The following is a 20,697-nucleotide window of genomic DNA, read 5'->3' as shown; positions in this document are numbered from 1 at the left end:
GGGCAGCCGGGTAATGGCTGACAGGAGTCCTTCTGATATCCCTCGTCCTCTGGTGGACTGGAGCCCACTGGGGTAGGTCTGGTCTGTGGTCAGGGGCTCCACCTTCCCCGGGGAGCAAAGCTGGCAGAGGAGTCACAATTGCACCCCATCCCCATCCCCCCTCAGATCCGTGAAGGGCGCAGGTAGAAGGCAAAGACGTCATTCCCCGAGCTGACACCCCTGTGCTGGACCGCTGGCAGCACGTGACTCGCATCTGCTTTTCTGTTTCGAGGCTTGAGTCTCGGCTTTGCCCGCGCTTGCGATGCTAGGGGTGGACGAAGTGGCCTGGGTTTGGCAGATCAGCTCAGATGGGAAGATGTCAGGCTGATTCGAACTGACCCCTTTTTTTCCTCTCTTCTTAAATTTTTCTCTCGTATATTCCATCCCAACTGCAGCCTCCCCCTCCCTCCCTCCACTCCTTTCAGTCCTCTTCCCATATCCCCTTTCCCCCAGATCCACTCTTCCTCCATTTCCCTTCAAAACGGGTGTGTGTAGGTGTGAGGGGATTGGGTGTGAGGAGGCTTCCCAGGAATGCCCACAAAACGTGGCATAACAAGTTACAAGAAGACTGGGCGCAAACCCTCACATGGAGGCTCCATGAGGTGACCTAGTAGGAGGAAGGGGGTCCTAAGAGCAGGCAAAAGAGTCAAGACACACCTGCGCCCACTGTTAGGAACCCCACAAGAACAACAACCTGTAATATCTGTAAAGGGATCCTCTTTGATCACTCTAGCTCCAAGACCCCTTAGCTTTGGCCATGAATGATCATATCCAGAAGGACTAGATACCCCTGCTGCAAAGAACTGTTCAGAGGGCATGATTCCCATGAGTCTTTCACTGGGGCAAAGGTCAGGGATCATCAAGAACATGGTAAACACCAAAAGTCCTCTGGGAGGGGGAACTTGGCTCCAACTGACCTGGCCTCCTTCCTTCCCGGGGGCCTCTTTCTCCCAGTAACCTGGAGACCATCATCTCTTTCCCGGGGGGAGAGAGCCTGCAGGGCTTCGTCCTGGTGACAGTTCTGGTGGAGAAGGCAGCAGCGCCTGGCATTAAGGTACTTTCTCACTTCACAGTGTTTCATCTTCAGTGGTTTTCTCCGTGTGGACAGTCAGCCCTTTTCCTACTTGGGTTGAGTATAAAGGGGGAGATCTGAATTCACCCTGTGGTGTCAGTACCCTTGTAGCCTGCAGTGAACCAATTTCTCCATCTGCACACCACAGGCAGGGAGCAAGGGACACCCTGAGGTAGCCGTCACCGTTCTTGCTCTCGCAGAAGCTAGAGTCGCACAGGTTAAAAATAAAACCGAGAAGGAGAAAGGCTGTTTCATGAAAAGACAGATAAAAGCAAATCCGCCTTGGACAGGGGTTCCCCCCAGAAACAGCAACTGGATTAAGACCTAGTGGGGAGAGGGTATGTTTCTTTCAAGACACCAACCTTGCCAAGACAGAGAAGAAATGGTCTCTTCCAGAAAGCAGGCATCATCTTTGAAGTCACTCAGGTTTCCCAGCCCCAGGCGGAGGGGGCCCAAAATTCATTTTTCCCCTTCAGATCCCATAGGTTGTAGAAGGGCAGGACATAACAACGTGTGAGTACCCAGACCTCACCTTTACCTATGGGTTAAGATAGATTTAGAGCTTTAGTGGATGCCTGCTGTGTGGTAGAGTGTCCGTTCCTGGCATAAGTATTGCCAAACTCCATGGTCAAGCAGGGGCGTGGCCTGTGAAAGCCCTGGGTTCCAGCCACGTCCACACGATACAGTGGAATCCTGTAGCTGCTTCCATCCTCGTATTTGTCTCATCCGCTGGAAGAGGCAGCGTGTGGTGGTTCGTCAGCTCAGCTGAGGAGATCAGACCAAGACAAGGAGGGCTTCGGGGCACATGGAGTTGTGAACCTGGGAGAATCAGGGCCTGTCTGATGTCACACAAGACCTCTCCAGTGAGGCTGAGCCAGGCGGGGTTGCCAGAGTAGAAACAAGAAGTCCAAAGGGAAGATCCCGCTTAGGCTGCGGGGGTATTCCAGCAGTGTGGGCTCCTGCTTTGGATTTTAAGGGGGAGTAGAGAACTGAGAGTGATTCTCATCCCTAGGCCCTGGTTCAGGGAGTGGAGGCCATTCTGAGACACAGCCGGGAAACCCTGCTCCAGGCCCTGCAGCAGCTGAAGCTCTCCATGCAGGATATCACCAGAACCTTGGCCCAAATGCACGGTAAGACACTGGGGTAGCGCCTCCAGAGGCCTGGACCTGGACGGACCCTACCTGGGTGATGGTGGTCCACCTCTCCACAAGATGGCGCTGGTGTTCTACCTTTGTTTAGAGTAACCCGTCCCCTAGCTGAGAATGAGTTTTCAGCCGGCGGAAATAATGTTTTGCAGAATCGTTCTTTATATTTTTTTGTGTGATTGGGGTAGTTTCCCTTCTTCGGGGTCAGATCCGTCTTTGGGACGCTGAGTTTTCGGCGAAGCCTGAGAGATCAGATGAGTCACGAGGGGAATGTTGGTTGTGCTTCAGCCTCCCAGGTTAGGCTTACTGGGGGACAGGGCTGTTTCGTGGAGGTGTTTGCAAGTCCCCCAAGAGTTTTTTGTTTTTCCCCTCTCTGGGTTCGGAGACACCTAAGCCTGACCTGGGCTTCCGTGGCCAGTGCGGGCAGGAGCTGGGGTAGGAAGGTGTGCATTCTTCTCTGATGGCCAACTTTTGTTCTGGAGGTACCAAATACCCGGCAGGCTCCTCAATTTTCATGAACACAGAACTGTCAATTGTGCTCGCTGAGAGCTTTAGGCAGGTTCGAGGGAGGAGCGCGTCCCCTTCGCAAGAGAAGCAAAGTCAAACACCCTTTTCCGGGAGTCTTAAGCTTCATAAAAGGAAGATTCCGGTAGGAGTGTCCAGGGCGCACAGGGGGAGAAGGAGATGGTATGTCACCTTACATGAAATAAACGGAGTCACCCCAGGCCCTGTGCAGTTCCCTGAGGTCACAGGATCACACATTTCCAGCCCACTTCCCATTTCCTTGGATCCAAGTTCTCAGGGATGTGTCGGTTGGTTTCCCAAATCTGCTCCCGGGATGGTGAGATGCACTGCAGCTTTGCCAAGAAACCTGGAGTCATTACTCTTAAGGTCTCCGGATCCCAAGGTGAACAATGGAGTCGGTGGGAAGATTTTGATGCTCTGGTGATGCATGCTGTGTGCTACATAGTTACACGGTAGCATCTAACGCAAGCTTGCCAGTGCTAGTTTTCCACGTGTTCCAAGGTCAGAAAGACCCTCAGGATCCTCTGAAGGAGGTCTGAGGACCCGGGGGCCTCCAAATGTACCCCTTCCAACCTATTCGATCCTAAGACAGATTTCCCCATGCAACGGGATTTTCAAGGTTTTACGACTCGCTGAATCCACATACATGGGGAAGGAGGGCGACCCGTGTGCACGCTTTCCCAAAACGGCAACAGCACATTTCTCAACATCCCGCGAGGTCCTCGGTGTGGGCAGGCCCTCCTCTATCTCAGGATGGAGCATGCGGCCCTGCAGCTTGGAACCAAAAGAAAACAGTAGCCAGAATGGCAAGTCCAGAAATGGCCAGTGAGTTTCCATCTTGAGTGTTGAGACACCAAGGGAAACAATGCTTCTGGCAACACCAGGCCGGCAACACCAGGCCGAGCGACCATGGCAAACCACACCAGGAGGCTGACCCCCAGCAAAGGGGCCAACGGGCCTTCAGATGATTTTTCTGTACTGAGCCCACTGTGGCACTGTGGGGCAGGAACAGACCACCACCCCCTTGCCCTGGGCACAGGCAGACACTTGGGCACAGCCTCTGGGCAGTGTCTGATCTGCAGCTGCTACTTTGTGTGTGTGTGTGTGACACAGTTTGGCTGGGTGGATCCCTCTGCTCTCAGTCCCCAGGTTAGACTTCACCAGACAGCCAGTTGCTATTTTCAGAGCCCAGCTTCAGCAAACATTCTTTCCCTCAGCACACACTTCCTTCCCGGGCATGCCGGCTCCACAAAAAAGGCCTTTTGTGGACATCAGAGGCCCACTGCAGTGGGAGCCAAGTCCCCGGGCCTCTGCCCAGCTTAACAGAGCTGTTGTCCACAGTGCTCAGAAACAGCTAACGAAAATAAAACCAGCCTGCTCTGCTCAGACCCGAACTCCCACACAGTCATCATGGTGCTGAGTGTCAGACACAGCCTCCTCAGCCTGTTGTCGCTTGCTTCAGTTTAGCGCTATGTACCGGTGTGACCGTCTCTGGAGGGACGTCTTACCTTTATGGCCCACCTGGGTGGGAGTTTGGTGACCCACTGGACAGCCAGAGTATTTTCAGGGCTTTAAATCGATTCCAGGAATGATTCTGCAGCTCATCAACAGGCCACGCCCCTAAGAGTCAATTCCCCTTAGAAAGGTCAAGGTGTATGTATTTCTCTCCAGAAAGTAGTTTGCTTCCTTTACTTCCTCTGGCATCAACAGAAGGTTCGACCTCAGCCTGAATCACAGCCTAAATAACGTTTTCTTTTAGGGGCTGGTGAGATGCTTAGATGCACAGTGCTGGCTTTGTCAAGTGAGGATGTGAGTCTCCACCCCCAGTACCCAAGCACATAGCTGGGCGTGTGGTTCACATCTGTAACCCTAGTGCTGGGGGGCGGAAAACAGGAGGGTCCTAGAGCTCCTGGCAGCCAACAGAGTACAATCTGTGAGCTGTAACTTGGTGAGAGACTCAAAGGGGGAGAGGGAGGGGACACCCAGAGCTTACCTCCGGCTTCCACACGTTATGCACACACCTGCATACAGGCACACACACACAGGGGTAGAATTTTTCTTAAGATGGGAGTGATCAGTCAAACATTCCCCTCCGATAAAGCGCTAACTGATGGATGTCTTCTGAGGATGACAAACTACATTCATCTGAGAAGAACCTCAACTGAGGAAAAAAAAAAAAAATGCCTCCTTCAGCTTGCCCGCAAGCAGGTCTGTAGGGAATTTTCTTGATTAATGGCGCAAAGGCCCAGCCCACTGTGGGCGGTGCCTGGCTGCTATAAGAAAACAGGCTGAGCAAGCCTGTAAGCAGCATTCCTCCGTGGTTTCGGCTTCAGTTCCTGCCTCGACTTCCCTTTATGTTAGAATATAAGCTACGAGAGGACCGCGTCGCTTTTGGCCACGGTCTTTATCACAGCAATAGAAAAGACGAATAGAAAAGCACGCACCCAAGGCAACTCTCAACACGTTGAAAATTCTTCAGCTTTGGAGAAGACTCTGGAAGGGGTATTAATGTATCAGACTACCTAAAGATGTACCACCCACAGGTTTTTGTTTTGTTTTGTTTGTTTCCATAGCTGGGGGTGGGGCGTAGGTCCCGAGCATGCTCAGTGGGTACTCAGCCCGTGCTCCACATCCCGTGAATCCACAGTTCTTTCTGCTTCAGGTTAGCTTGGATTTGCCCACATAGTCACACCCTTCCCCACCCTGCTCTCTCCTGCACGTAATTATTTGACTCATTCTGCTTTTCTTTCTCTAGCTGTCATAAGACACTTTTCACACTTGCCAAAAGTGACGCGGCGAGGAAAGGGTTTATTTTGCTTCTACTTCCGGGTCACAGGCCAATACCCAGGGGAGGAAAGTCGGGGCAGAACTATGGAGGACGCAGCTTACTGCCTTCTTCTCAGGCTCACTGTTAGCAACCTTTCTTCTACAGCCAATGACACCTGCTGATGGGTGAAACCCCCCTCACCTCAGTTAGCAATCAAGAAAATGCACCCCCTTGGGTCCACAGGCCAATCTGGTGGAGGAAATGCCCCAACTGAGACTGTCTCAGGTAACTCACGACTGTGCCAAGGTGACGGCTTGGGATTTCTTGAAGACACGCCTGCTAATAGGTTAGAAGGTGGCAAGCTCCGTTGCCAAAAAATGCACTCATTTCTCTTCCAGGATCGAGCAGTGTTTTTGCTAGCCATCGAATCCTTTCAGGCACTGAACATATCAAAACAGGGTCTTCGGGCCCCAGGGTCTGAGGCCTGAGCTGTCGGTCTGTCCTCTCTCCCTGGCTGCTTTTATCCACTTCTTTGTTCGTTCTTGATTCTTACTCCTATTATTCCACTGGTTCGTATGGTTGTCATGTCTTGCCTGCTCTCTCAGTACAGGTCTTCATTGGCTATCGAGTTCCCTTGTGTGCGAATGCAGCGGATGAGTGTGTTTCCATACGCGGGTTTGCTTGCATTTTTTTCAAGGTGAGGCAGACGTCTATATCCTGCTTTAATTACGGTTATTATTCTGCTTTATTATTTGCAGTTTTTGCGTTTAGCAAGCCTGTATTTTTAGTTAATTACCTCCACGCTTCCGTCTCTCACTTGTAGAATGAACCTGGTATTTAAACATTCACTGGAATTTAAGGACTTTGGTAAACACGGTTGTTGATTGCAGCAGTAACCTACAGGTTATCTGTTATTATTATTATTATTATTTTTAATGTGGGAATGTTGTTGCTGAGAAGGGCTTACATTCATCACTTATTCCTGATTGCAGTTTTCCCTCCCTTTCCTTCTCTCAGTTCCTCCCCACCTTCCCTCCCATCCAGATCCATTCCCTTTCAGTGTTTCATTAGAAAATAAACAGGCTGCTAAGGGATAATAATAAAATAAAACAAGATAAAGCAAAAACTGTCAAATTGGAGTGTTACAAGACAAACAAACAGATGGAAAAGAGCCTTAGAAAAGGCACAAAACCAAAATAAAACAGAACAAAACAGACTTAGGTGTACACACATCTACACACTCAGGAATACCAAAAACCAGAAACCATAGTATATACACAAAGGACCTGTAAGGAAAAACAAAACAAAACAAAACAAAACCAGAAACCATAGTATATACACAAAGGACCTGTAAGGAAAAACAAAACAAAACAAAACAAAACAAACAAACAAACAAACAAAAAAAACGAAAAAGAAACTGTGTGTGTTGGCTAGTTTCCAAACTCAATACATAAATTATTTGAGAGGAGGGAGTCTCAGTTGAGAAAATGCCTCTATAAGATTGGGCTGTTCTCAAGCCTGTAGGGCATTTTCTTAAGTAAGGATGGATGGGGGAGGGCCCAGCCCATTGTGGGTGGGGCCATCCCTGGCCTGGTGGTCTTGAGTTCTATAAGAAAGCAGGCTGAGCAAGCCATGAGGAGCAAGCCAGTAAGCAGCACCCCTCCATGACGCCTGCCTCAGCTCCTGCCTCCAGGTTCCTGCACTGCTTGAGTGCCTGTCCTGACTTCCTTTGAGAAGGAACTATGATGTGGAAGCTTAAACTGAATAAAGGCTTTGTTCCCTCCAGGTCATGGTGTTTTATTAGCTCAATAGAAACCCTGACTAAGACACTATATAAAAGACAATAAAAATTAAAGGTAAGATAACATTTAAAGGGAGGGTCCCTGGTATGATAATATCAGACAATGAGCTTCCAAAGATGCCATAGAGCAGCTGTTTCCCCATGAGACTTCCTAGAGAAAACTAAGTTTCCATTTCCAAGCAGTTATCTATTGGAGAGAGCGTCTGGGATAGGGATGGGGCTTGTGTCCACTTCTCCTCTCAGCACTGGGATCCCATCCGGTTGCAGACCCATGTAGGCCCCGTGCGTGTTGTCACAATCTCCCTGAGTCCATATGTGCCTTGCTCTTGTTGACTGAATGGACCTTGTTTTCTTGGTGTCCTTTTTCTCCTCCAATTCTTACATCATTCTTGCTTTTTCTTCTACATGACTCCCTGACCCCTGAAAGGAAGGTTTTGATGGAGACATCAAAATCCATTTAGGCCAGAGTGTTCCAAGGTCTCTCACTCTCTGCAAAATGTCTGGCTGTGGGTCTCTGTATTTGTTTCCCATTTGCTGCAGGAGGAAGCATCTCTGATGGTGGCTGAGCAAGGCATTGATCTATGAGTATAGCAGAACATCATTAAGTCATTTTATTGCTGTTTTGTTGTTGTTTTGTTTTTTTTGTTTTTTAAGATCACTATTACTTGTTTTTTTCCCCCTAGGTCCCTGGACCACCTAGCTTCAGGTTCTTGATCACCCAAGCAATATCAGATATGGATTCTGTTTTACACAGTGGGCCTGAAGTCAAATCAGATTTTGGTTAGTTACTCCCACAGATTTTGTACCACAACTGCAGTAGCATGCCTTACAGGCAGGACACCATCGTAGACCCAAGACTCTCTAGCTGGCTTTTTCACTCTTCTCCTTCGGTAGAGTACAGAGTCCCACCCTGTGCCCAAGACAGCAGCATAGGGGAGTGAACCTGTATGTCGTCACCAGCTCAGCTTGTTTGTGCTCACTGAGTTGCATGGGAATTGCCTTCAGCAAAGGGGCCCTGTCAGTTGTGCAGAGCAGCCTATTGTCCTGTCAACATCCTGCATTGCTTTGCAAGGGGTTCCTGTTGGACCCCTTCGGTCAACAATGCAATCAGATACAACCCAATTACAGTACCAGAAGCTTTATTTGGTGACAAGAGATATCCAACTGGGGCTCTGTATCCCCCATTATTTGGTAATTTCAGTTAGATTGCCTTCATTTATGTGTATATTTGAGGAAGCTTCTGCTGTATTAGGTTTCCATACTTCCCCTGCAATGGGCCTTAACCTTAGGAGTCTCTCCCTGTATTCTCTCCCTCATCCACCTCTTCTGTCCCCCTCCCCCACTTGATTCTCCTGTTTAGTTCCATTTCCCCATCCACCTATAACTATCTATTCCATTTCCCTTTCCTGGGGATATCTGTCTGGCCCTTCTCACTCCCACAGTCTCTTACTCTGTACTTAACCTCTGCAGTTCTGACTGTAGCTTGTTTACCATTGCCTTAAAGCTAATATCCACATATAAGTAAATACATATTTATCCTTCTGTGTCTGGATTACCTCACTCAGGATAATTTTTTTTTCTAGCTCTATCCATTTACCTGCAACTTGCATGATTGCATTTTTAATGGCTGAATAATATTCCATTGCACAAACACCACATTTTCTTTATCCATCTGTTGAGGGACATCCGGTTTTTTATTTTTAAGTTTCTGGATATTATGAATAGAGCATCAATAAACACTGCTGAGCAAGCGTCCTTCTGGTAGGATGAAGTATCTTTTGGGCATATGTCCAAGAATGGTATAGCTAGATCTTGAGGTAGACTGGTATATGACTAGATGACTTAGGCTGTAGTACTGTTTCTTTTACGAACATGGGTGCCTTTGTGTTTGATGAATAGATGTTAAGAACTTGGTGTCCTTCTCTGTCTCTTCTGATTTTAAGTCATCAGACATTAAAATGGCCATACCAGATTGCTCCTTAGGTCCATTTGGTTAGAATATCTTTTTCCATCCTTTTACCCTTAGGTAATGTTTATGTTAAGTTGTGTTTCTTGGATGCAGCAGAAGGATGAATCCTGTTTTTGCATCCATTCTGTCAGTTTGTGTCTATTTATTGGGGGAATTAGACCATTGGTGTTGAGATTAATCAATGAGTAGTGTTTGATTTCTGTTATTTCATTGTTGTTGTGATGGTGCTTATGGTGATGTGGTGGTGGTTATGGTGATGGTTGTATTGGTGGTGGTGGTGATGGTGGTGGTGGTTGTAGTGATGGCGATGGTTGTGTTGGTTGTGGTGGTGATGGTGGTGGTGGTGGTTGTACTGTGTGTGTGTATGTGTGTGTATGTGCATGTGTTTTCCCTTCTTTTGATTTGCTGGTCTGGAATTATTTGTTCTTTGTGTTTTCTTGGGTGTGGTTAACCTCTTCAGGCTCTTTCTAGTGCCTTCTATGGAGCTGGATTTGTAGATAGATACTGCTTAAATTCAGTTTCATCGTGGAGTGTCTTATTTTTCTATTGATAATTAATTCTTATATGTTTTATTTCTTTCTTCTGGCTAGGAGCTCTAATACAGTACTGAATAGAAGTACTGATTCTTCTTTTATGAATTGTTTTTAAATATCTACTGAATATATTTTACATTTTCATGTAAATCCTGTTGTATCTATTAAAATGATCACTTGGCTTTACCTATAATACACTGAGGTATGTAAAAATAGTAATTTAGTACACATCACCCACTTTTTCTGCAAAGGGCTTAATGGTTTAGATAATAAGAAAATGCCAATATCCAAGAGAGCTCCCAGAAAACAGCCTAGCACACGGGACACTTGAGAAGTCACACTTGAGGAGAGAGGGTGTGACTGCACTGAGGAGTCACACTTGAGGAGACAGGTGTGACCACACTGAGGGGTGTCTGAAAGCACTGTGGCTGCACCGTCCTGGCTAATGGGGGCTTCAGAGAAAATGGACTGGGAGAAGAGAAGAAAAACTGGACTCTGAGTGTAATGGGGCAAAAAGAAAACTGATGGGAAGGGTGTTTTGTTAGCTAGACTTTACCAAAAGACGTTCCTTTTTCTTTCAGAAACAAAGAAATATAAGCATTCATTTGGATCAGATAAATGTGGACTGATTTCCCAGAATGCAGAGGACCCCAGTGATGTAGCTAGCTCCGCCTTTTAAAGTAGATCAAAGACATTTAGAATTAATAGAGCCGTGATGACCCTGTTCCTTAGGTAGGAGCACATCCATCTTCCCCAAGGACCCACCACCCAAGCATGGCCGGTCTGGGCAGCTTGGGGCTAACAGCTCTGTTGGCCTGCTGTGACAACCCCTGGAAAGCCTGCTGCTCACAGTGACACTTCTGGATGTCCGTCATTTGCTCTGCCTTACCTGTCGAAAGGGGCGGTCTCTGCTGTTCTTTTCTAAGCTTTCCATACTCTCCTGTGCACTGTGTCACCTGGACGCTCTCGCACATTGTGGCTACTTAAAATATTTTTTAAAGGATGGTCTTAGTCTCTGACTGGTGGTGGTGAAGTACAGAAAAGGGGAGGCCAGGGTATGGCACGGATGAGCAGCCCTGTGAGGGTCCGTGCCCTCTTCAAGGGAACATTCCATCTACACTTGCTGCTTCCATTCTGGGCTCTGCATAGATCAGATAGGGGTGAGGGAGCCCCAGGAAAGCAGCAGGGGCCAGGCACATGTGGCCAATTGTTTTTGTGCCTCTGGTAAAGTTCACATTTGATTGTTTTCCAGATTGTGTAGACCCAGACATATTTTACTCGGTCATCCGGATCTTCCTCTCTGGGTAAGTACAGTTCAGTTGGTTTCCTGCCTAAGACCTTCGTACAGTTCCCCAGATTTGTGTAATGATAAACAGATAGAAGCTTCCTAAAGTAGGAAATATAACAAGTGAACCAAGCTGGCAAAGCCACCACCTGGGTCCACTATCTAGGAAGACAGAACCCAGGAACCATCAGAAGGAAAGGGCTCTCAGCCTGGGTTCTTGTAAGGGCAATGCGATTGTCTTCAGCCACCAAATGGAACCATGGATCCCCTGAGAACCCCAACTTTATGACAGGGCAAAAAAAATCCAACCAACCAACCATCACCACCACCACCACCAAAATCCAGTAATCGTCACTTTTTGCCTCTTTGACCTTTGAGGACATAGCATTCACGGACCTAACTAGAAACAAGAGTTTAGGCCTTCACCTGACTCACACTTTTCTCCCTCCCTCCCTCCTCTCCTCTCTCACACATACTCACATCAAGCACATTTTTTCTCCCGATTATTCCTACCTTGACACACTCAGTCAGATTGTCATCCAACTTACCAACTAGCAGAACTGATTTGCTGTTGACCTTTGTGTCTTGTCGACTTTGAGGAGCTGTTGATGCTGTCGAGAGAAAGCCTCTAAGCTGTGCCTGGACACGGCAAGAGGCAGAGTAAAGGCTAACTGTATGAATGCCGTCCCCCGTTGGGAAAGGGGTATATGTGTGGTGCACTTTCTCCAGACTGGGGAGTTTGAGACACTCTGAGGGGGGTGTGGTGAACCCTCTTGCAGGGAGCAAAGACTGGACACAAGAACGTTTCCAGAGAGTCACGTGAGAGTGATACGGAGGGAAATGAACATACACTGTGGATTTTAAATAGTCCCGAAGTCCCTGTGTGGAAGGCCGCCCACTTTTATGGTACTATTGAGAAGCTGTAGAGGGTCAGGAGGTAGAGACTCCTGTGAAGAAAGCATGCTCTTGAAGGGCTTTTAGGCGCTACCCAAGGCCATCAGCCTTGCTCCTCCATTTTCCGTCCACAACGATGCCCTGCCCAGCCACAGCCAAGGTGATGAGATCAAAGGCCCATGGACAAAATCTCAAAGCACAAACCAGCGAAGTCCCACTTTCTGATAGGTTGATTACTTCAAGTGTGTGCTAAGGCAACAGCTTTGATCTAAGGGGTAACAGAGGCTTTATTTATTTGTTTGTTTGTTTTGAGATCCCATAGCAAGCATATACTAGAAGGGGTCAGTGAAGACAGGCCTCCCTGTGTCCCCCCTGCTCTAAAGCTTCTGTGAGCTCTCAATAGTGTAAACACTACCACACCTTCAACAGCTTAAAAAAACCTAGCTGTAGCCTTTCAGAGGAGCCTCTATAGCAGGCTCCCATCCTGTTTCCTTCTTCTACCACTTCTGGTGTCTGAGATTTAAGTATACTCCCTGGAGTCCTCCTTGTTGTTTAGCTTTTATAGGTCTGTAGATTTTAGTATGGCTATCGTATATTATACAGCTAATACCCACTTGCAAGTGGGTATATACCCTGTGTGTCTTTCTGCTTCTGGGATACCTCACTCAGGATGATCTTTTCTAGTTCCCACCATTTGCCTGCAAATTTCATGATTTCCTTGTTTTTAATTGCTGAGTAACATTCCGTTGTGTAAATGTACCACAATTTCTGTATCCATTCTTCAGTTGAGGGACATCTGGGTTGTTTCCAGAGTCTGGCTATCATGAATAAAGCTGTTATGAACATAGTAGAGGACATGGAGGGGACAGGAGCTCCACAAGGAGACCAACAAAGCTAAAAGGAGTCCAGCCCTCCAGCTGCCTTGACTTCAGCCTGGAGACCCTGACAGAAAGCATACTGATCTTGCCTGGGCTTTGGTCCACTCAGTGCTGTATCAGGTGAAGATTTTCCTTTGGTGTGTGTGGAAGGGTATGTGCATGCGTGCCTGAGTATGTGCATGTGTCTGTGTGTGTGCGAGTGTGAGCACAAGTGTATGCACCAGTTATGTGCAAGTATGTGTACGTGTGTCTGTATGTGCATGTGTGTGCCTGTGTGTCTGTGTGTGCACATGTCTGTTTGTATGTGAGTGTCTCTGTGTATGTGCATGTATATTCATGCCTATGTCTCTGTGTGTGTATAAAACTAGTATTTCTCTTTCTTTCAAAGTATCAGACTGGAGCTTCCCTGGGCTTGCTAGAGGCCTGATATGTTGCCCCCGACCCCTGTCCTATTTCCCCAGTGTGGCTCCTGAAACAGCAGGGGCACCTGGAATTTTTCTAGAATTATACACTTTCCCTACTTCTCCTTTGACCAGCAGCCAGGGGAAACTTCTCCTAACGGGGCTCCTGCTGTCAGTCTCCTGGGATGAGTCGGGGAAATTCCCACATGAAGGCTGAGCTGATGGGTGACCTCAGTCCCTCTGAGAAGTCCTTCCGCCTCGCTGTGTAACGTCTCATGGCAGTGGGAACGGCTCTAGTAGCAAGCGTCCTAGGAATTCAGCGAGGAATCCAGAACTATGTTTAGAATTCCAGGGACCCGTGTCTTTCAGAGGAATATTTTCTCCTTCCTCTTTTGTCAGAGGCATGATGGGAACCCGAAGGTAACTTCGTTTTCATCAAATCCTGGAAATGACACTTTTTATCTGGTGCCTGCGTGAGGGCCATCCCTGAGACCGTTCCCATGCGGCTAAGTGGAGGTCGCAAATCCTAACCGTCACTATAGATTCAAAAAGCATCTGGATTGCAGGGACTCTAATAGACCAAGAGTTAAAATGTCAGTCTCCTCACTCTGCACCCGCCTTGCGTTTGCTCCGCAGTTTCTCAGATAAAACGCACATGTTGGAAAGGACTTCATGTGGAAATGAGGTGTGCTCCCTTCAGGTCCCAGCCCCTCACTGTTCCCAGGGAGGCCAGGGACTGCTCTGGGGGGGGCAAACGTCACTTCATTTTTTATTGTCTCCTTCAACTTCCCCTTTCTTTGGAATTGCTAGAAATATACCAGGAAAAAAGCTAAAAATAACCTTATCATCCAGACCGGAAATGAAAATGGCCCCATTCCTTTATAAACAGCAGCTTACATACTTGGGGAAAACTTTTTTTTTTTTTTTTTTTTTTTGGTCTCACAGTGCTGCAGAGCATAGGGTGTGAAAACGGACCCAAGTTCTTTATCATCTGACCTCGGTGCTGGTATTTCCTGCATCGCCTTCAGGATGGCTGGCCTCAGCAGAGGCCCTCTAGTGAGTGCCGGAAGGACACTGTCTGATGGCATTCCTGGCATTCACCCTATCTGACAGTTCCTTAGGCTAGCCGGGCCCTTCCAAGCAAGCACTTGGCTTGAGTCTTCTGAAAGCCATACTGACTGACTTGTGGATTGCTCATTTTCCATTCATTCATCCATCAAATCGTTAGCAAGGAGGGCTTACCACATTCCGGACAGCGTCTGTGTGCTGGAAACAGCAGTGAAGAAAAGCATCCAGGTTGGTCCTTGAGGGGCTTGTGGTTTAAGGATGAGGAGAAGATACTGAATAAACAAACCTAGTCAGAGCAAACCTCCTGCAGGATGCGCTACAACAGTGGGCGATGCCAGGTAGGGTGCAGGGGGTTGCTAGGAGGCTGGACCTAGGTGTGGTGGCTCAGGTATCTTGGTTATTGATATCTAAAAATACCACATCCCAGGTGACACGTGAACAGATAGAAATGCATGGGCCACGGAGCAGACCATGTGGATTCCTGTTCCAAGCAAAAGGAACAATTGCCTGACCTTGAGGAGGCAGCAGGCTTCAGGAACGAGGTCAGAAGTGCAGGAGGATTACTGCATAGGCCACGCAGAGGGGCAGGGCTGGCTTCCTTTCTGCGCAGCAAAGTCCCGGGATAACTATTCAGCTGTCTGGGGTAGGATGGTGGAGGGCAGGGCCAGAAAGAAGACCTCTGAGGTGGAGCAATCGTCTTGAAGATGAGGGAGGGGCTGGAACGAATGCATTCTGTGGGACGCAGACGGAGGAGAAACGGGAGCATGTGTGTGTGTGCGCACAGCTGCCCTTTGCATGTGCTGGTGTGCACCAGGTCCGTTTCCCCCACAGCAGTCATGCCTGCAACATTTCTTCCTCATAAAACATCGCTCTCCGGTTTCACTAGCCCTCAACTTTGATATACTCTGGGCTGTTCACAGGCCTCTCTGAGCCCCGTCCAGCTCCTCAAATGGGTGCAAGAAGCAGGCTCCCCTACAAACTAGGGAAACTGAGGCTCAGAAAGGCCTGTGCAATGCGGTCAAGGGATGAAAGCATCAGCGGCATTCTTCCTCTCCAAGGTTGCCAGAGCAATAAACAGCTGGTGCTTACTGGATGTTTAATATGCTCCAGGCACCTGGCAAAGAGCATTTGGATTAGTTCTTACAATGACCAATAAGATAACTATGAATGTCAATGCAAAACACAGCTCTTATCTCAAAGGAGTAAGAGTTTGTTTACTCTTTGGCCAAATATTAGTGCCAAGAAACACAGATTCAGGTGGTCCCAAGATAAGATATTCCAGTGTGGGAGTGACTGGAAGAGATTTTGTAGTTCAAGGACAAAGAAAGTTATCAGTCAAGGGGTTTTGTGGGTACACCATGGGGACCCCAGGCAAGCAAGTTACAGCCACACACCAAAAGCTTCATACATAGGCTGCATGCATAGGTCGTGGGGCATTTCCAGCTTTGGGGTGGTGGGTGCCTGCTCTCTCTTCGAAGTCAGAGTATTCCAAACAGTCACAAAGAAAACGAGTCAGACAGGAGGGAGTTCAAAGTGGCACAATGTCGTTTGTCTCTGGATCTTCAAACATTGCAACCCTCCACGATCTGTCAGTCAGCTTTGTAGAATCTCTGCCATAGTCATGGCCTCCCTCCCAGGAACTTTGGTTCATACTAATACTCCTCAGGAGAGAAAGCCAAGGCTCGGAGAGGTTAAATGGGCTAAACCAGGGTTGACAACCAAAGCACAGCAAAGTTGAGCTTAAATTTTGTACCTACCTGAATAAAGACCTTGTCCCACAGACTGTGTGACCTCTCTCTTCCTTTGTTTCTCCTCCTCCTCCTCTTCTTCATCATCATCATCTCTCTGTGTAGCCTTGACGACCCTGGACTCACTTTGTAGACCAGGCTGGCCTCGAACTCATAGAGATCCTCCTGCTTCTGCCTTTTAGAGTGCTGGGGTTATAGGCATGAGCCACCACACCTGGCTTCTTCTGCTTCCTGTGTTCCTTCCTGACTGTGACTGCCCTGGTTGGTAACCACAGAAATTCATGGAACAGTTGACCCCAAACAGCCACCAAATGTGGCAGCCTGGCTCCTGGTTGTATTCGCCACCCCGGAGCAGAGTGTAGGGAAGGTCTAGGGTGCAGGCAGGGGCGGAACCTGTGCTTGCTGCACACATAGAGCCCACATGTCCCTTCTCTGAGTACAATGACTTGGACTGACAGGAAGTCACCCAGGGGCTGACATGTTCTTTAGCAAAAGAGGTAAATAGGTATCTACACGAGAAAGGAAAACTGGAGTTGCAACTTTGGAATGCAGTGTGTGTGTGTGTGTTCCTATAATGTGGGACTCCAGGAACCTAGCTCAAGTCTCTGTTTCCATAGGAAAGAAGGTAAGCATTGCTTGGCCCCATCTCCTTCCAGCTGGTCAGGGTGAGAGAGGGAGTGATTCCGGGAATAACAGCTCTGTGTCTGTGTGTGCTTAAGTGCCTGGGAATCTGTACTTGTGGGGTTACAGGTGTCAGGCTAGAGTCTGTGATGAGCAGAGACAGTGGAGACTTGTTCAGAGCACCCAAATTGTCCCGTCAGTGGCAGTGATGTAATAGGTTCACATATGTGACAGAGCTGTTTAAATCACTGTAAGACCGATGAGGAAGGTTCCCACCCTTGTTTCTCTGGAAAATCCTTTTCACGGAGCAGAGGAGGGCTCCAACCTGGCATAGAGTAGAGATGACGGCAGGCTGACACCCCTTGGGTACTCTGGCAAGCATCACTGGATTTTCCTCAAGCCACTGTGCCACGTCCGCTCCCTCACTGGCCCAGTGTCCATCCTTCTCCACCTTCTTTTCCTTGCTCCTGCCTAGGTGGAAGGACAACCCGGCCATGCCTGAGGGGCTGGTCTATGAGGGCGTTGCCACAGAGCCTCTGAGGTACTCCGGAGGAAGCGCAGCCCAGAGTTCTGCCCTTCAGGCTTTCGATGAGTTCCTGGGCATTCGGCATTGTGAGAAAAATGGTAAGCAACCCTCCGGTGTCATCTCAGCTCTGGAGGGGGAGGGTTAGGCGGAGCAGGGGAGCATCTTTAGCAGCTGATAAGACAAGGTATAAATGAAAAACTTCTAAAGTTTACACCGGAGTCAAGCACCAGGCAGCTATGTGCATGCTGCCTCTTACATCATATCAGTCAGGACCAGGGCCTCAGATCTCATCAGGGTCTTGGGTGTACTTTCAAGCCTTCATACACGGCTGTGGTCTGGGCTGCCCACTTTCATGGTTGCCGTAGGTCTTTATAGATTTCCCTTTCTACAATGGGCTGATGATGTCAAATTCAAAGTCTAGGGCCTTGTGTGGTACAGTTTGAAGCAGCGAGTGATGGGCCTGACCTCTGTCAAAGCCTTTCCCAGGAAATGGCCCAGTTTTCCACTAAATTCGTGTGGACTGGAAGAGGGAGCCCATTGTTTTGAAACCTTTGGAAATAGTTGCTGGGTTTGATGGTACATGCCTGTAATCCCAGCACTGCGGAGGCAGAGGCAGGCAGATCTCTGTGAGTTCAAGGCCTGCTTGATCTATAAAGTGTGTTCTGGAACAGCCAGGACTACACAGAGAAACCCTGTCTTGAAAAACAAGAAAGAAAGGAAGGAAGGAAGGAAGGAAGGAAGGAAGGAAGGAAGGAAGGAAGGAAGGAAGGAAATAGTTGTTGTTGCTTTGCCTGGCAACATAGAGCTATGTCCTTAATGACTATAAAAAAAAAAAAGAATTGACTCTCTAGTCTCATTTGCATGAGCCTGTTCTCTGGAACAGTCAGGGTTTTTCCTGGTTTTTAGCATTTGATATTAATAATGAACTCTCAAACAAACAAACAAACAAAACAAATCAAAATAAAACAACAACTACAAAAAACCCTCAACAACAATACCCCCCCTCTAAAAACATCAGTTAAAGGTGTAGTGATTATGTATAGTAATTTGGCTTCTCCAGTTTTTAACTGAAAGACCTGCTTTCCAATGTCTTCTCTATATGCACGGTAACTTCCATTCCCCTGGCTCCACCCCTCTCCCCCAGCAAGAAGTACCTAGCAAACAATTTGCCAGTCAGTGTGAGGGTGTGTGTGTGGGCTTGCAGGCGTGCCTAGAAGCCCTTAGCAGGAAACACCACATCATTCATGTTTGGTTTGGGATATGTACTGACTAGCAGATCCCTGTCCAACCTTATTATCTGAGAGATGCTTGCTTCTTATTCTCGCCCGCCTCTCCTGTCAACATCCACATATGTCCATTTGAGCATTTGACAGCTAGAACAAAGGCCCAGCTAGGCTGAGCGAGAAACTTATCAAGCGTTTCTGGTACCTGAGTGTCTGGAACGGCGGGCAAATACTCTCGAGTGCCCGCCCTGAGCTAAGGTATTGCTCTGGGCTGTTTCTTTCAGTAGGTTTTCTGCACAGAATGAGAGACTACATGCCTCCTTCCCATAAGGCCTTCCTGGAGGACCTCCACTCGGCTCCTTCACTGAGGGACTACGTTCTGGCCTCTGGTGACGGGTGCTGCCTGATAGCCTATAACCAGTGTGTGGATGCTCTGGCAGAGCTTCGTAGTTACCATATCAACGTGGTGGCCAGATACGTCATCTCCGCTGCTGCCAAGGCCAGGAGTAGGATGCCGAGCCATTTCTCACCCCATGCCTTGGAGGACAGGGGCACTGGGGGCACCGCGGTGCTGAGCTTCCTGAAGAGTGTCAGGGAGAAGACCGTGGAGGCCATCCTCCATCCTAGGGCTTAGCAACTCACATCCTGTGTCCTTGTGCTTAGCATCATGTCCTGTGTCCTTGTACTGAGGCCCTGTGGGAGCCAGAACCAGGCCAGAGCTCTGCCTGAACCCAAGAATAGTTTTGCTCCAAAGAACATCATACCTTTTATCCATAAACTGTGGCTCCCACCCCCCACTCCCTCCCCCAGCCAGTTTGCTTGCTAGAAACCTTCCTGCCCTGCCCAGTTCCCCTGCCTCACAGCAGACAGCTACAACCATCTCTTCATTCAGTATGCTGTGGGCAAGTCAGTGATACCCAAGCTCAATTTACAAAGAATCAAGCTGCCTTTGGGCATGTTGCTTTCTTTCCCTCATTACCTTTTTTCCTCTACTTCCTTCTTCCCTTCTTCTCCCCCTCCACTTTCTTCTTCTATTACCTCCTCTGTTTACTCCTCTTTTCCTCTTCTTCCCTCTCTGCTCATCCCTTCTCTTTTTCCCTCCTTTTTGTCTTTGAAACAGGGTCTAACGGGCCTCAGACTGGCTTCCAACTTGAACCTGTGATCCTCCTGCCTCAGCCTTCTAAGGTTATGTGGATGTCCACATGTGTGCTGCCTGTTGTAAGGCTCTGCTCATTTCCTTTGTTGATTACACCAGGGCTTTTCAATACCAGGCAGTTGTTCCACCAATGAGCTACAGTGCCAACTCTCTGTGTTTCTCTGGGTTTGAAAGAAAAGCTTGATGAGTTGATTAGCCTGGCAGTGGGCTCTTTAGCCAGGCAGACCTTAGACTTTGAGTAGCTGGAATGTATAGGGATGAGCCAATGAGCCAATGAGCCAATGAGCCAATGAGCCAATGAGCCATGCTGCTGCTGCTGAGGATGATGATGATGACAGCCATGATAAAGCATCTTTATCATGGTGCCTCTTCCTCTTTGTTTCTTTTCGGTTTTTGTTTTGAGACAGGGTCTTACTACGTTTTAGCTCAGGTTGCCTTGAACTCATGGCAATCCTCCTACCTCAGCACCCTCAGGACCTGGATTATAAACATGGGCCGCCACAGCTGGCTGTACATCTGCTTAATTCACTAAGTCCCTACTGTGCTCTTGTATGGAGACTTGGGGGCGGGATCAGCCTCTGTGACCTGGGACAGCCTTGCCCTCCCTGCTCACACTGAATTCAGCAATGGGTTTAGGTGCTTAGTGGAGATTTGTGGGGTGAGGGTGCTGGCCATACAAGCCTGGAAGTCACCCGCATGAGAGCTATCAGCTACCGATTCGGAACCGATGGGTCTTCCCCACATGGTGTAGACATAGCAAATTCTATTTTAATTCTCTCTGCTCTATTTTTAGGAGAATGTTTTTCTTTCTCCTTAGTGACACTGGGAATTTGTATTTGAAAAATGCTTTAATTGACCCTCTGAAAGCAAGTGAACCAAATCAGAATAAATAGTAAGTCCACATGTTTGGGGTAAAAATAAATGTGGCTTTTATTTTCGAAATTTCTAGTTCTTATTCTACATGGCTGAAGAAAACTTCAGGCTCACCAGCTTCAAGCCAATCCCATTAGTCAGGGTTCCTCCACTTTGCCATTGCAAGTGCATGT

The 20,697-nt window shown here is 48.1% G+C and overlaps 1 protein-coding gene across 15 annotated transcripts in view; it reads left to right on the top strand.

Annotated features, from left to right (window-relative positions):
* Ido2 (indoleamine 2,3-dioxygenase 2) overlaps window positions 1–20,697 on the top strand; it is an 88,535-nt gene that overhangs the window by 27,398 nt on the left and 40,440 nt on the right. For 7 of the 15 annotated variants that reach the window (XR_009591318.1, XM_060381498.1, XM_060381499.1 and 4 more), the window contains exons 6-9: window positions 994–1,093; window positions 2,124–2,241; window positions 11,104–11,155; window positions 17,222–17,370. Coding sequence is in view for 9 of the 15 variants with exons in the window: in XM_060381498.1 (XP_060237481.1) it covers window positions 994–1,093; window positions 2,124–2,241; window positions 11,104–11,155; window positions 17,222–17,370 (419 nt within the window). In the remaining 6 variants the exon portion in view is untranslated. Of the gene's footprint in view, window positions 1–993; window positions 1,094–2,123; window positions 2,242–11,103; window positions 11,156–17,221; window positions 17,371–18,779; window positions 20,594–20,697 lie in introns of those variants that run through there. The other 8 variants (XR_009591317.1, XR_009591315.1, XR_009591314.1 and 5 more) reach the window with 4 other exon arrangements.

This window comes from Meriones unguiculatus, chromosome 4, assembly GCF_030254825.1.
Source record: "Meriones unguiculatus strain TT.TT164.6M chromosome 4, Bangor_MerUng_6.1, whole genome shotgun sequence".
Classification (NCBI taxonomy): domain Eukaryota; kingdom Metazoa; phylum Chordata; class Mammalia; order Rodentia; family Muridae; genus Meriones; species Meriones unguiculatus.
The sequence above is the reverse complement of the archived record's forward strand: the minus strand, read 5'-3'. Positions and strand labels throughout refer to the sequence as shown.